The sequence below is a fragment of the Oryzias melastigma genome, linkage group LG13, assembly GCF_002922805.2.
Source record: "Oryzias melastigma strain HK-1 linkage group LG13, ASM292280v2, whole genome shotgun sequence".
In the NCBI taxonomy this organism is placed as follows: Eukaryota; Metazoa; Chordata; class Actinopteri; order Beloniformes; family Adrianichthyidae; genus Oryzias; species Oryzias melastigma.
In genome coordinates this window covers 20,898,438-20,914,101 of record NC_050524.1, presented here as the reverse complement: position 1 = coordinate 20,914,101, position 15,664 = coordinate 20,898,438, and the positions used below count along the sequence as shown (strand labels likewise).

General features: G+C 37.7%; 1 protein-coding gene across 3 annotated transcripts in view; it reads left to right on the top strand.

The window, feature by feature from the left end:
• usp2a (ubiquitin specific peptidase 2a) overlaps positions 1-15,664 on the top strand; it is a 35,155-nt gene that overhangs the window by 4,631 nt on the left and 14,860 nt on the right. For all 3 annotated transcript variants that reach the window (XM_024276712.2, XM_024276710.2, XM_024276711.2), the window contains exon 3: positions 7,349-8,156. In XM_024276712.2, coding sequence (XP_024132480.1) covers positions 7,410-8,156 — 747 coding nt within the window. In that variant the 5' untranslated portion in view covers positions 7,349-7,409. The remainder of the gene's footprint in view (positions 1-7,348; positions 8,157-15,664) is intronic.

Below are 15,664 nucleotides of genomic sequence, written 5' to 3'. Positions count from 1 at the left end.
TTAGGACCAAGAGAAGTTCATTTTTTTTATTTTTGCTACATACATAAAGTAAGCTGAAAAGAAAAACTTGAAATCCCACTCTGGCCATCTCTTAACCCGTTTTCAAAGTATTCCCAGCAGTTTTTTTATTTCAATCAGGCTGTTTTCATCCAAAACCCAAAAACCTGTGTTGTTTTCTCAGACATAGTTTCTGCAGAGTGGCAGGATTTTATATCACCTTTGAGTTGTGGACCGACTTTTGGCTCAGGATGATTTCCCATCATCCCATGGTTTACACTCTTTTCCTGCCCCTCACAACCCCATGGTAACGTTAGCAGTGCTACAAAAACGGTGAACAACACCGGAACTATCCAGTTGTACATTTTTGAGTCAGATGCCAGCTAGTAAAAGGAAAATTAAGACGTTCCTGGATTGGAGCAGGAGCTTGTGGCCCGACGATTGTAGTTGTATGTAAAAACTACAGGCTTTTTTTTTTCAACTGCATTTTTTGTCTGCTCCAGATTCATAACAATTTGAATAAGGGAATACTAATGAACAACACAGTTTTGTATTAATTTCTTTAAATGTGTCATCCATCATCAGAAAAATGCCACAAGAACATGTTAAAAACACCAAAAACACAATTTTGCATCTGAGTCTTTAGCTGTTTACTATACTAAACATCTAAATGTATTCAGAATTAACAATTTGCTTTATTACCTTCAGGTGAAAATTATGTATAAAAGAACCTAGAATATATTTTCAAAAACCATCATTATGTTAAAGGTCGAGTGAGTCACTTTCACAAACTGATGAAGATGTGAATGGTTTGAAAGGAATGTGTGACAAGGTTCATGCTTCATACCCGGACATAAAGGGGAGGTATTTGCTAATAAGTGCTGATATTTAAGGACTGAAGGTTTTATGGGGTTTAATGAGGAATTTGTGCTAATGAAGGTACATCATTTTCTGCAGGTCTGTGCTTCTTTTCCTGGTTCATTTACTGCATAGCTGATCAGTCTGAAGGAATTATGCCAAAACTAAAGTTTTAAGAAAAAGGATTTGCTCAACTGTTGTTTTGAAGCCTGTCCTACGACTAAAATTAGTTATTTGTTTTGCAGTTTATCTAAACGTCTTGTGTCAGATTTCTTGTAACTCTTTTCTCGTGCTGTCTGTCAGGCCTGCAGTGTTGCACATTTGATTTGAGTTTGATCCATACAGACATATTAAAAGATTCTTCTTAGGAAGCCTCTGAAGATGCAGTCAGAAGAGCAGGGAAATGGATTGTGTGCATGCCTGTGAGTGCTGACGGGATAGGGGGGGACGGAGGCATCAGATTGTTCTTCCCTGGCTTCGGGTCTCTTATCTGGTCACATTTCACAGTATAAATATGGCAGGCCGCGAGAGCAAACCAAACCTAGGACTGATTAGAGATATTCCCAACGAGAATTACTTCATGTTCCTGTAAACATAAAGCCGACCTTGAGTCCGTTGATACGTCCATTTGTGCTGTTAAGCCAAAATCAATTGGAGTTTTAACTATTAAGATTTAACCTGTGCAGTCCAAGAAATTGTGTATATTGCACCAAACTTGTTGATTTCTTTGTTTTTATGTTTTTCTTATAAGAAAGAGATCATTGACTTTTTCCTTAAAAAAAAGAAGAATAATTCTGTAACTCTTCCTGTTACCCTCCTTAGTGTAAGAGGAATATACACTGTAACAGTCCATTTATCGAAGTAAAATTAATGAGGCTACTACTGTTAGGGAGTATTATTTGTGTATGACGGTTGTTACTGTTCTGTTTGTGAGTTTAGGTCAGTAAGTAACTATTGACCATCAGTCAGGATCCAAGCTGACCCTGAACACTAATCTGCTTTAAGAGAACCACAGTATAAATGCGTGTGGCCTTTATTGTGTAGTTCTCTCACTTCATCTAATCAGCAGGATAACAATTCACGGGAACTTTGAACATCTTTTGTTGCATTCAAGATTGATTGTGGGATAAATTGCATTGTTTCTTATATTTTTTGTTTGTTTGCTTTTGCTGTTTTTATTTTTCTTTGTTTTATCGTTGTTCTTGTTTGAAAATAAAATTATTAAAAAAAAAAAACCATTCATAATGCAGTCTTGGTGCAGAAGCAGAGCAGTCGATCTCTGATTCAAAGATTGCAGGCTCAGTTTCCGTCTGGTCCACCGATGTGTCGAAGTGTTCTTGTGCAAGTCAATGAACCTGAGTATAGGTTGGTTATAGGTTGGTTATAGGTTGGCGCCAGCAATGTGTGAATGTGTGTTTACATGGGTGAATGGGACTGTGACTGTAAAGCGCTTTGGGCCCTAAAGCAAGGTAGAAAAGTGTATTGAGTATACCCCGTTTACCATTAGCCTTTGTGATATCTCATGGGGTCCAGATGACCCCACCCTTATATTGATGTGATGTGTGATCCCCCCATGACAAAGGTGGACAGGATTGTATGTCTGCTACAGACACCAGTGAAGATAAAAATCCTTGGAAAAAAAGTTCAGTGCGGGGTCCAGATGACCCCACTTTAATGGTAACATGCCTAGAATAGCAAAAGGGTTAATTGAATATTAGTGGTGTAAGAAAAAAATTGTTCAGTGAAATATTGAAGTATTTTGTTTGGCAATACTGGTTTAGATTTTTTAAAAGTTGCCAAAACCATTTTTTACTAATTATTTAATCAATGATTTATAAGCAAACATTTTGTTCAGCGTCTTACTTAAACCTCCAACCACTAGATGCTAGCACACAACACCAAGCCTCGTTTAGTAGCTTTGCACCAAAACAACTAGAAGAACTCACAAAAACCATCTTGTTGCAGATGTTCACTCAGTATCGTATCCACAGCTCAATGACACCTATACAACTGAATTTGAATTGAAACAGACACACTGTTGGAGATAGTTTTTGCCTCTTTGGTCATTTACTCCAGCAGCCATTTGCTTCCTCATAAAGTACTGTTAAAAATAAATTTGCAATATCTGCATTTGACCCATCCCCTGAGGGAGCGGTGAGCTGTAGACACAGGTGCACTTGGGAACCATTTGGTGGTTTAGTCCACCAATCCAACTCTTTTATACTTGAGTGTCAAGCAAGGAGGCACTGGGTCCCATTTTTAGTCTTTGATATGACTTGGCCTGGACTTGAACCCATGACTTTCCAGTCTTAGGGAGGATACTCTACCACAAGGCCACAGAGCTGGTGGCTCCAAATATTGCTATATGGTTATTTTCTCAAATAACCTTTATGGTTAAAGCACATTTAAGCTTTTTTTTTACCACTGAAAATATTTTGTTGTGGAAACCAGATAATGTTGAGTGTTGACAAAATATTTTTTGCTTTGGTAAAAGCAACTTGTATGTGAAAAACAGCTGCAGTTCTTAGTGTTCTGATCATTAAATAAAAATTATATTTGAAACAGTTTTGTTCATGTGAAAGGCGTGTTAGTATTCAGAGTAGATTTTTCAAAGTCATACTCTTTAAAAAAATATATTATTTATTGTCTCTTTCACAGTCTTGGTATATATCGTATCGTGATGCGTATTGTATTTCCAGACTCTAGCCGAAACACATCATATCGAATACAAGTAATGGTTACTTGAAAACTCGCCATCTTTAATATATTTTTTCAGGTGTTTGTGTTTTAAACCCGCTGTCTTATTTTCAAAAGAATATTCTTTTGATTTCTTGTCTTCTTCAAATCCTGAACTTCTGCAAATGTGTCATCCACTCACACTAAGGAGCAGCACTTTAAACGTCTGTGTTTAAAGTCCATGAAATGAAATATGAAGCTGTGTGTCACAGCCTCATTTAGCTGCAGTGACAGGTGGATGGTGCGCAGAATTTAATTCAACTTTTAAATAGAAACCCGGTGTGTTGCCTCAGAGCCACACGGACTCGTCCGTGGCTAAACAAACCGCGCTGGGCCTCACACAGACACGTATATTTATCCTCCAAATTAGCAGTGTCAGTGCTGATATTAGATTGGTGCATGGTGGCCCGGGGGAGCATCAGCTTAAACATCCTCCCTGCGTCATCACACCCACCCTCCTAATGCACTGCAGAGCGCCTCAGCTCTCTAACAGAGCAGGCACGTCAACTGTGGAGACCACAGAGTGGATCAAAAGCCCAAACTGACATCCATAGATGTAATAAGAGCTGTTTTTAATCGACTGGTTTTGTCTCCATTGCACTAAAAACCTCTTTATGTTTTGTTTGGCCCATAAACATGCTTGGGAATCCAGTTGCACATATCAGAAGGGAGATTCATGAAAAGTTTTGAGCCCAGTTGTCTGATACCTGCCTCATCGGTGAAACTCCATCTCTTCAGATCTTTGCCAGCAGAATGCCAGTCAGCTGCTGTTCACTTGTACTGCACTTGCACAGCCATCCCCACAACTTCGTAGACAGATTTTCTACATAAAAGCCCGACTGGCTCCAGCTGTTAGACAGAGATTCCATCTGATGGGTTCCTTATATGAGGAAATGAAATGCAGACGCCAGTCATTTGCTCTGGTAGTAAATTTGAACGGCTGTGGAGAATGCCTCCATAATATCCAGCATGCTTGTTATACTGGTAGCCATGGAAACAACTGACTGAAAATGTGGGGAGTTGGGTGCATAAGAGTAAGTGCTGGGAAAGCCAGCATGTGTTTGTGTGTTGTTTCTATGGAAACATCTCTTCTTTGAATTGAAATCTAGATTTTTTATTTTAATGATCACATAATTTCTGCTCTCCATTTGCAGCTCACTTTTCAAGCTGAGAACATTCATTTTCGTATTTATTTGTTTTCAACCATGATTTAGTGATTGGAATCTAAAAAAAGTGCATGTGTGAGGGTCTTTGTATGAGGTTCTCTTTCAAAACTGAAACTTGTTTATCAATCTGGACACAAATATCACCTTTTGTGACCCAGGATCCCAAATCCACTTCACTGGCCAATGTTTGGTCAATAAGTTAAACTCTGTTTTGTTGCAATTTCACTTTTAAACTAGTAGTCTGTTTCCTCTGCTTTACTAAAAAAAATCACCCACATTGCCTGTAAAGACATAGACCATCCATGAAGAAGTGCAGTCATCCTTGTTGTTCATGGTGGATGGTGTCGTGCTAAAAAAGAGTTGTCTGTCTTTAAATGTAGAGCTGGGAGCAGCTTACAAGAAGCCCCTTTAAAATCAATAGCATTTGCATTAAGGAATGAGTTTTACTGTCAGCAGAGTCAGGAACAAATCTGTTGTAAATGGTTCTACATTTAGCCGAATAACTCTTCTACTCTTTGATCCCTGTCAGGAGATGAAATGACAATTTCTGATTGCTCAGATTGTTACACTTTCTCTATGTGGATGAAAGCTTACAATAGTGAATATATCATTTTCAAATCCATGACAAAACTTTTCTTGAAGTCGGTTAATGTCTTTAAACTTAGAAAATAAGCCATATATAACTGTGGTCATAGCTGATGTTGTAGTGGTAAAAAAAAAAAAAAATACACATATAAACATTGCAATATACAATGTAGACGTCCGGCCTACCAGACTGACACAGAACAGACTAATGTGTGGACACCTAACTGCACTGGTGGTCCATGGACCTGTGGGCGCTTTACGCTTCCCGTGGATGTGGTTTACGTCAGCCTTCCACCACGAACCCGATAGACGACTTTACTCATCAGCACCTGAGTGTCCTGTGAGGTTTGGCCTGCATGGTGTTTTGGCCTGTCCCCAACACTGGTCTTCTGTGTCTAGTCCAGATCCATCAGCTGAATTATTGATCAATCTGTGGTCACAGAAGGACTGACGGGAACGGCACTAGGAGAAAGTTAAGCAGCCTAAAGGGGTAAAGGGAGGATGACCTTCTCCTACAGGTAGTGAACCAGTGAGGAGAAAGACCTGGGCAGAAGGGAAATACATTTGCAGGCAGTTGGGAGGTGGGGGGATGGGGGCCCTCTGCTGCTAAACTCAATGCTGATCAGCAACACTAGATACTTTTATTTATTCAGATGCTTCTGGTCTTGTGAACAGGAGCCTGAATGGGGCTCACACACCACAGGAACACGCTGTGCCGTCTGAGTTTACCCCCAGCGTTGTTTGAAGCTCAGAGGGATCGCCAATGCTCAGTGAAAGGCACTGGCAGGTCCTTTAGCTGCCCAATTTATTTAAACTGAACTTTTTCTGTTTGGTTAAAACTGGAGATAATTTAACTAGCAAAATGCTGCTCCATAAGATCACTGGAAAAAAGACAGTTCCATGTAAAAGCTTTGACATACACTTTCACTACAGTCTTCAGGGTTATTTATGTTATTGTATAACAAAAAATATACAATCTGAGGACAAATATAGGTCATCATAAAAACCATATTCACCACATACAAACACTTGTTCTCAATCAGAACACATAAGATAACATGGATTTCAAGAGATTTCTCGTTCTGGAAAAATGCCATCCCTTGGGAAACAGGAAGCTAATTTTAATACCAATCACAGTTATGGACATCAGACAAAACAAACACAAACATTTAGCAAATAGTTCGGAGGCTCTTTGGTAAATAATAGGTTATGTAATAAAGTCCATGTCCAACATATGAAAAATGTAAACAAAAAAAGAATGCAAAAACACACAAAGTAATCTACTTCACTTTGGGAATACTGACAAATCCTTTGTGCTTTTCGGTTAGCCAGATGTTTATATTTGAGTCCACAAAAAATAAGGATGAGTGTGTAAAAAAAGGATTTTGCTTCATTTCCTTTATAAAGTGTGATTTGTCACAGTTTTTGGAGACTTTTGTTCATTTTCAGTAACCACATTTTTAGTGTTTACCTGTTAGAGTCTTGTAAAACCAACCAGGCTCATAGATCTCAAGAGGCTCCAAGTTCTAATGATTTAAATAGATCAACGAAAAGAGGAGGAAGTCATTGATCATGTTTCTGTCTGGAGAGGATCCAAAGACATTTGGAACGCTTCCCTGATCATGTCAGAAGTGATCGTTTCAACTTCCAACACTAATGAAATGAAACAAAAGGATGATGGGAAATAAAACTGTAATTACCTTGTTCACGCACTGCCTCTTAGTTCATGTTGAGACAGAAACACAAAAACTGAGTGTATGGTCTGCTGCAAACATGTTCTAGATTGAAATAGTCAATTAATAGAGTAAAAGTAATGTAAAAAAAACATATTATTTAAAAAAGAGCACAAATAACAAAGGTCCATGACTAAAATACAGAAAATGTGCAGCATCATTTTGTACGAGCTGAGATGTGCTTTAAAGTAATCCACCCTTACTGACTTCACCTGTGACCATACCCGTTCGTTCTACTAATACCAACCTTCTGTCTCTTTATTGTATTTGCAGTCAATGCAGTCTTCCAGAGGCTCTCCCTCCCAAAGGCTGAGAAACCAGCTGCAGCAACAGAATGTCACGTGTCTCCTCAACCGCCAAACGCTATGCTGGCCCCTCCTACGCCAGCCACTACAGCTCCTACAGCCCCTCCCTGACCCCAGGCCTTAGCTCATTCAGTGAGCGAGACAGGCTGTCGAACTATAAGTCAACCTCTTCTGCCACCTCTTCCTTGGGTTTTTCCTCCTCCAGCTACATAAGCAGCTCCGCCTCACGCAGCCGCAACTACAGCACCATCTCAGACCCTGACCGTGGACGAACCATCCCGCGCACGGACATCCACGGAAGCAGCAGCAGCAGCATTATCAGCCGCCGAAGTGAAAGTCTCAGCAGAACCCCTGTGAAGACCTACAGTGGATCAGGCCTAAGTGGAGGAGCCACCTATTCTGGCTACAGTTCCTACTCATCACCTCTGGCTCAAACAAGCTACCTCTCTTCACCGGTGGCCTCTAATACGTCACTCAACAGACGGAAGTCCATATCACAGAGTGACCTGAGTAGGGATCTAGCCTCACTGGCCCTCAGCGATTCTTCGTCCTTCTCCTCCACCCCATCCTCCTCCATCAGTGCCCCGCGAAACTACCGCAGTCGAACTACAGATGTGGTCGACTCTTATGGCTCCCGCCCCGGCTCTTCTACTCAGGAGGCCCCCTTGCGCAGCTCCACCCAGGAGGCCTTCAGCAACAGCAGCAGGAAGTTCAGCTCACTGACATGGGAGCCCAGCAGTGAAGGTCTGCCTGAATCTCCAAACAGGACCTCTGTGGTAAGACTGTTTTTATTCTGCTTTTATCTTGTCTGTAGAGAATCAAAAGCCTACAAATAAGCTAATATTAACAGAAACACATCCAGCGTTTTACACACTGGTTATATTGTCTTACTCACACCAATTATGATGAACGCTGCAAATGCTTTATGGACACGGTAAGCCTATTTTGTACCAAGAGGGGGCACTGTTGGTCAAATAGATTGTAAGTGCTCTGTCAGTAAGAGAATAATGTAATAAGTTACAGCACAGGATTATAATAATGGACAACAAATGTATAAAAGTACTGGTACAGAAATTAATTCCTCTTGTCAATGTTAATAACTAAGCACCAGAGGGCGCTGTATCATCTTTCTATAGGTGACAAATGAGCTGTAAAGATATCTATCTACAAGATAAACTCCTATTGCTCATTAATGGTTCCACATTCTCTTGGAGCTGTTTGATATAATCAATGTAGCTAGAAGTAGCTCTTTTCTTCAGTATTTAAAATATACATTTCTTTTTTGCAATTTAACCTTTTAAATCCTTGCGTCTACGAGCGTGGACATCAACATTTTGAGTTATATCACCACAGTGCTTAATTCTGCTTAACTGGGGCACTGTGGCTACACGTGTAAAGGTTTTGCTCAAAAATGAACTCAGGTCTTAAGCGGTCAAAGGAACAATTTACATATTTGTTCTCTGGATTATTTCATGTAATTCCTAATGTGTGGGTAAAAGCATCAAGGAGTGAAATGTGCCTGAATGGTTGTTAAACTTAATTTAACACATTTCTTGGTGATATTAAAATCAATGTGTCAGGTTCATGAAGAGAATACATATTTACTTTGAGGGCTTTTGACGTTATCTCAACCTTTGCATCTCCCTTTGCATCTTTCTTTTCCTGAGTATCAGGAAAATGTCAAATGTGTGTTGACAGTATTCAAGAACATCCACAGATTAGGCTCAAACATGGATGGGATCTTCCTTCATACAGACACATCCGCTGTTTGGTAACGTGGTGTTTCTGCTCAAACTAATCCAAAAGTTTAAATGTTAAACTTAAAATCAGACATTGAGTAATAATACTCAGAAATATCTATATTTAGTTGTTTCAGACACAGTAAATTAATTGGTGCATCTTGTCTTTCTATCAAAATCTTGATTTTCTTTAAAAATTCTTTATGTTCCCTTAACTTTCCTGTGTCATGTTTTACATAATGACACAGTCTAGTTATGTTTAAGTTGTGACTCCGCAAATACTTAAAGATCCTCAACTACAGAGAACGTATTATTATTTTTCTATGTTTGTTCCAAACATCAACTTAATAAATAACTAAATAATCATTTGCAACAAGATTTGTTGTGTTTCTCTGCTTTAAATAAATTCTACTTCTTTAACTTCATCAAACTTCTGTAATGCTCCAGAGTCTCTGTTCGTGTTTAGTCTATTAATTTTAGACGTTCAAAACTAAATGCAGTTTTTACTGGACAGCTGCTTAATTTTGTTTTCTGTGAATCTAGTTGATTTAATCATAAACTCATATCTCTGTGTCAGAAGTCAGCAGTACCACGAATTGGGGCTAGCATGACATGGTAAATCTAACCTTGAAACATGAAACACTAACATCGCATCTGCTGGTCTCCTATCATGTACCATGTTTAAAACTTCCAAGATGTTTGCTATAACTCTCCTTTTCTTATTCCTGATTTTATTTCAGTAATATATAATTTAAACAAAGGCATGAATAGTTTAATTGACTTTGTGCTCCCTAGGGTTATTTTCAGGGTCATTGATGGCATTGTGGTGTTATTTGTAAATTATAGAATCCACTTTACTTTTCAGTTTCTAATAGAAAACCTTTGCCAATCTAACTAAATTATTAAATTTCTTTAAACTATTAAAAGTGTTTACAACCTAAACAGGAGGTTTATATAAGGACTGTTATAACCTCACACTCGAGTTATTGGCAGCTTTTAGAAAATACAATGGTAGCAATTATTTCAATCCCCCTTCTACCCACACAGTCTCTCCAATCCAAAGCTCCTGTTGGCTGGCATTACAGCATGAGTGGTGTGTCAACCATGTTTCATTCTTAAGATCTATTGTTCAGTGTCCAAGTGTCTAGATTTTGTTTTGGGTCAACATTGTATTCAGACAACTTTAACCTCGTTGCTCTGTACTGAGTATGGCTCTGGGAAACTAGTGGGGGTACTAGATTTACAGGTTTCCCAAGTTACTGGAACCCCTAGATTGCCCTGTGTCAGTGTTGTTAAGGTCCTTATGTTTAGCTGTGGGTCAGAGATAGAGCTGTTTTCTACTAGCTAAAGGGTTCTCCAGCTGTATGTTAAAGTATCTCCTGGACAAGACACTGAGCCCTGAGATCAGGGGTGTCAGTCCTCGAGGGCTGGTGTCCTGCATGTTTTCCAACAAACCTGCCATTGAAGCTCCTTATTGGACACCCCTGCATTAAATGCATGATTTTTTTATTCTATAACATTTGACTTATTTTTCTATGAAGGTTTGAACTTTGAAAAGTTAAATGAGAGAAAAGTGTGAAAATGTTGATGTCTGTCTGACAGATGTGTGGAAAGTGTGTAGTGAGGTGTTTTACAGCATTAAAACATATGTAATCCTACTTTGCACATTTGTATCGCAGGTTAGTTATGAAACGTATCCATCGCAATAAACAAGGAAACATGAATATTCATGAATGGGTCAATGACAAGAACCAGTGTGTAGAAAAATACCAAACAAGTTCAGACCTTTGCTTGAAGCTGTTCTGAATTACTTACGTCCTTGATAGTTTACCACACTCATAAATTTATTTTAAAAGCTTTCATTATGTTTGTCAGTCACATTATTGGGTTAATCAACTTTAATGATTTTTTTTTTTACTTTTCTTGAGCTCTGAGGTTACAGTCAACAAAACTTTGATTATTAAATTTAGTCATGGGTCATCCAAATATCATCAAGCAAATCTTTGGATAAATTAGGTTAAAGGATAACCGTGGACTTTGTCAACAGACTGAGCCAGGTCTTTACCAACAGAACATTTTTAACGTGTTTGGCTACAAACAACTTGGGATACCATATCCACTATGTTGGATTTTTAGAAGATATACGTTGTTAGACTAGTTTGGTATGATTTTGCATTTTTGCCAGGTTTATGACTTCTTGCTTTGTTTTTACTTCCTGTTAATCCTCTGTACAGCTCTATGAAGTGTGTAGTTTCTTTTTTACCGAGTTCTAGCACATTTAATTATTGGGGCAATTGCTAATCACTCCCCATTAGAATGGAATCACTTTTGATCCTCCTCAATACTGTACAAACCAGAAGTCAACAAATACCAAGATTGTTTAATGAGCATTTTTTCTCGTGGTCATCCCCTAAAATTCTGTGCTAAAGCTTTTGGTTTCAGGCAGTTTTTTAGCACACACACACACACACAAATGCTTTTTAGCAATGAATGCAGCCTTTTTAGTAATCTAATAAAACAAATCTAAATCAAACGTTTTCCTCTAAAAATAAAGCTGATCTACATCAGGTGCTTTGACTAAATGGAGATTTTAAGTTTTTCTGTAACTGTTTTATCACGAACTAAAGATGGTATGTTCTTTACACTTTAAATCTGTTCTTACAGTCAATCCATTAGAATCTTCTATAAAAGCTTCTCTTATTCTTCTCTGCTTCCTTATTATGTTGTGTTTGATGTAACACTAGTCAGTTACTTACATTTAAAGAATGATGCTATTTGTTGCACAAACATTTAATTCAATCTCTAAATAGATTTAATCAGGTACTCTCTGGTAGATTATAACAGCGGTCCCATGACCAAAGTATCATTGCAAATTTTTTGATGAAGTTGCTAAGGACTTTTTATCTTTATGCATTAGTGTTTGAACATCCCTGTATGGTCTGAACTCCTTCACCCACATGGAGAAGACATTAGTGTCATCACAGACCGTATCACTGCCTATAGTCTGTTTTGAAAACACTGGACCCTCCATTTTCTGAACAACAAACCGTGAATTGCCACCGGTCATCATCGCTACCCTGAAGATGAAGAAGAAGAGAGATTTTAGTTTAGAAAGCAAGAAAAAGCTGAAGGTTGCTCTGGAGGTGCTGAGGAAAGACCTGAACAACTTCTGGCTGTTCATTATTCCTACTTAGTTGAGGTTCTGTAGAGTGGTGGTGCTTTGCCTTACCTGGAGAGCCTTTGCAGTATTGTAGGAGTCTTTTTTTTTTTTTTACTACTCCACTTGAGAGGGAAGATCTGGACCCTGTGTTGGTACAGTGGAGTATATACTAAACTATCTCACATTATAAGAGGGAGGGACTTGATGATCTTCTATTGTTGAGATCACCTTAATGTTTTTTTGGTGAACATACAGATAATTTGTTTATGTTTTTTTTTCTTTTTTATTAGTAAGTCTTAGCAATGTTTAAACTATTCTTCTTGGGGTCATGTTCTAAAAAAGACAGAGTTTATTACAACTATTTTTGAATAAAGATTACATTAATACATAACATATTCATAGTCTTTACAGGTATTTAATATTCACAAAGACTCAAAGAAATAGATGAGGTAAAACAGTACAAAGTATGAAATTCCTAAATTAAGAGTCAAATCAGTTATGCAGTGAAATTTCATTATGAATTATTGACTTCTTAAAATTAGCTTTAAAACTAATATGACTACTTATTACTATTATTTTTAGAGGCAGCATATTCCAGTAAGAAATCTCTCTGTATATTACTGTTGTTTGAGTGCATTAGTTTGTGGTAAAGGAAGAGTAAAAGTAACAGAGACTCTTCTTGTTTTTGAAACCATGTCTTTTACAAACAGGCAGTTACTGTGAGAATGAGCTGAGGGGTATTTGCAATGTCCAGATTTGATGTACAGACAGAACCACACTTCATGCAAGTCTGTGAATTGGCTTTCATGCATGATGGACTTTGATGCATCCAGTTGATATTTGTACTGAATGGACAAGCAAATCATCCATAAATGTATAAGTGCAATAATTAACACTAGGTAATAACCTATCATGTGCAATATCTCAATCACACATTCAAACTGTTTTGCTCATCTTTACGTTGTTGGACTTTAATATTGTATATTGTACATTGAGATTTTTTATTATGTATATGTACATTGAGATTTTTTTATTATGTATAATCCTGTATATTCCTTTTTTGGTTGGTCTTAACCAAACAACAGGACAATGTTCCAAGTAACACAAGACTAAGGATTGCAGACCCAATCTGCATGTTGCTGTTGACATACAATTTCCACTAAATGTAATTATCAAAATGCTTCTACTCATTTTATTAACAATGTTACTTATATGTGTGGTCCATGACATTGTTTGATCTAGTGTTATACCCAACAGTTTAACTTCCTTAATTTGTTCAATTGACTGATTCTGTAGCAAAATTTGCAACTTTTGGTATTTATAGACAGAATTCTTTGAACCCAATTAATAATTCCCTAAACCTTCCATGACTTTAGGGGCATCAACCATCCTGCAGATCATGGCCTCCTAAGCCAACAGCAGCTCAGAGAAGGGAGTAAAAATTTTAGACTAAGTTAGCATTAAGGGTTGTTCTTTGGAGTCAGTCAGGGAGGTGGGAGACATAAGGGTCCTGGCTGAACTAACATCTATGCTGGACCGTGAGTCTCCCACACAGCAGGACAACCTGTGAGGCTTGGAGACCTGCTTCAACGATACACTGATCCACCCTGGCTGTGTGCCGAAGCATCCAGTAATGTGAGCATCGCATTACTTGGCCGCTTTAATTGTGGAAAAGAAATGTTTTCCTGGCACATTTACTGTCTTGTTTTTACAACACGGTTATTTTCCCATTGTAACACAAAGCTTAGCCCAGTCTCATACCCTATTTTAAGTATCATGAGTGCACCCCCACCCCTGACCTAAATCTAACCCATGTCTGAGCTGTTACTTTCATAACGTGAGTAAAAATCCAAATGTCCCAACTTTCTAAAATTATCTGGCTCTGATTATTGAAAGCATTTAATTCTCACCGTGAAGCAAGTTTAGACCCACACACATGCATGCACTCACGCGTGCATGCACACACATGCTCGTGAGGCACACTCACGCTTAGCCTTGTGATGGAATGTTCTCCCTTGGTTTTAGTTGTGTACACACAGTCTTTTTCTGGGTCATAAGACTGTTGTGGAGTTCATGCTGCACTGCTTTGACTCCACACGGGACTCCTGGTCAAATAAAGCAAATTCTGGTTGTTTCTATCAAATGAAGGGCAGAACCCCTCAATGCACTGAGGTGGTCTTCAGCTCATCATCCTGCTCGTGCATTTGTTTTTAAAATAATGCTCAGTATAGCCCAGTTTTAATCGTCAGTTGTTTTGAAGTGCCACACAAAAGAAAGAAACTTCAACTAATGTCTGACCTACTTACCTACACGGATCAATCATAGCTGTTTCCAAACACCTTCACATAGAAAGACTGATTAAACAAAAATTATTTTGGCTTACAGACCACCTGTGTCAGGTCTGCAAACACACAAGCACACACAGTGCTACCTCTTATCATAGAGATAAAAAACTATTCATTTTCCAGATGCAGCTATCTCAAGATCATAATGACTTTGATGTTTGATTTTGTAAAAGTTTAAACCGGAATCCCGTTCAACTGTGGTGGAGATAGTCTCACCAGCTACGTGTGTTGTTAAATAAATGTAAGATAACTCTGGACAATCAATAATCAGTCAATTTACACCAGTTTCTGTTTGCATCTGTTAAAAAACTAAACATTTTGCTGAAATAAAAATTGGCTGGGATTAGAAAAAAGTTAAATTAGATCTCTGCCTATAGGAACACTCATATTTAACTTATATTTTCAGCTGATTATTTTCAGATACCTATTTTCCATATTAACATCAGCTGTGAGGGTTCCCATCTTCCTACTACTCTTGTTTTAGGTCAAGCTTGTGTTTAGTTAAGCCTATTTTTCATCTCTTAGCACAGTCCATCACCATCTTCTTCATCTCTTTTTGTTTAACAAAATATTAGGTCAACCATTAACACACATACATACATACAAAAAGTCGTACAATTATTGAAAGGAACTAAACAGTTTATGAGAAAAAAAAATATTTCTATTATTTATTTTTACTTTTGATAGAAAAAAGTTTGGCTTTTTTTGAAAATGATGTTGCAATATCATAAAAAAAACGTTTCCCAAATAAAAGTTTTCTATTTACAAAAAAGCTAAAGCAGGTTCAATGAATTGACTACAACATAACCTAAGTCATATTTGATTGTCTTTGCTAAACCATTAATGTATTAGAAGTAAATGTAACATTTTCTTGAGACTTTTTTAAGCGTAATTTTACGACTTTTTTCTCATAAATTTTTGATTTTTTTTGTGTAATTTTCTTCTCATACTTTAACAACTTCCTCAAAAAAGTATACTTTTTTCTCATAGTTTTATGTCTTTCTTATTATTGTACAACTTTTTTTAATCATAATTGTACA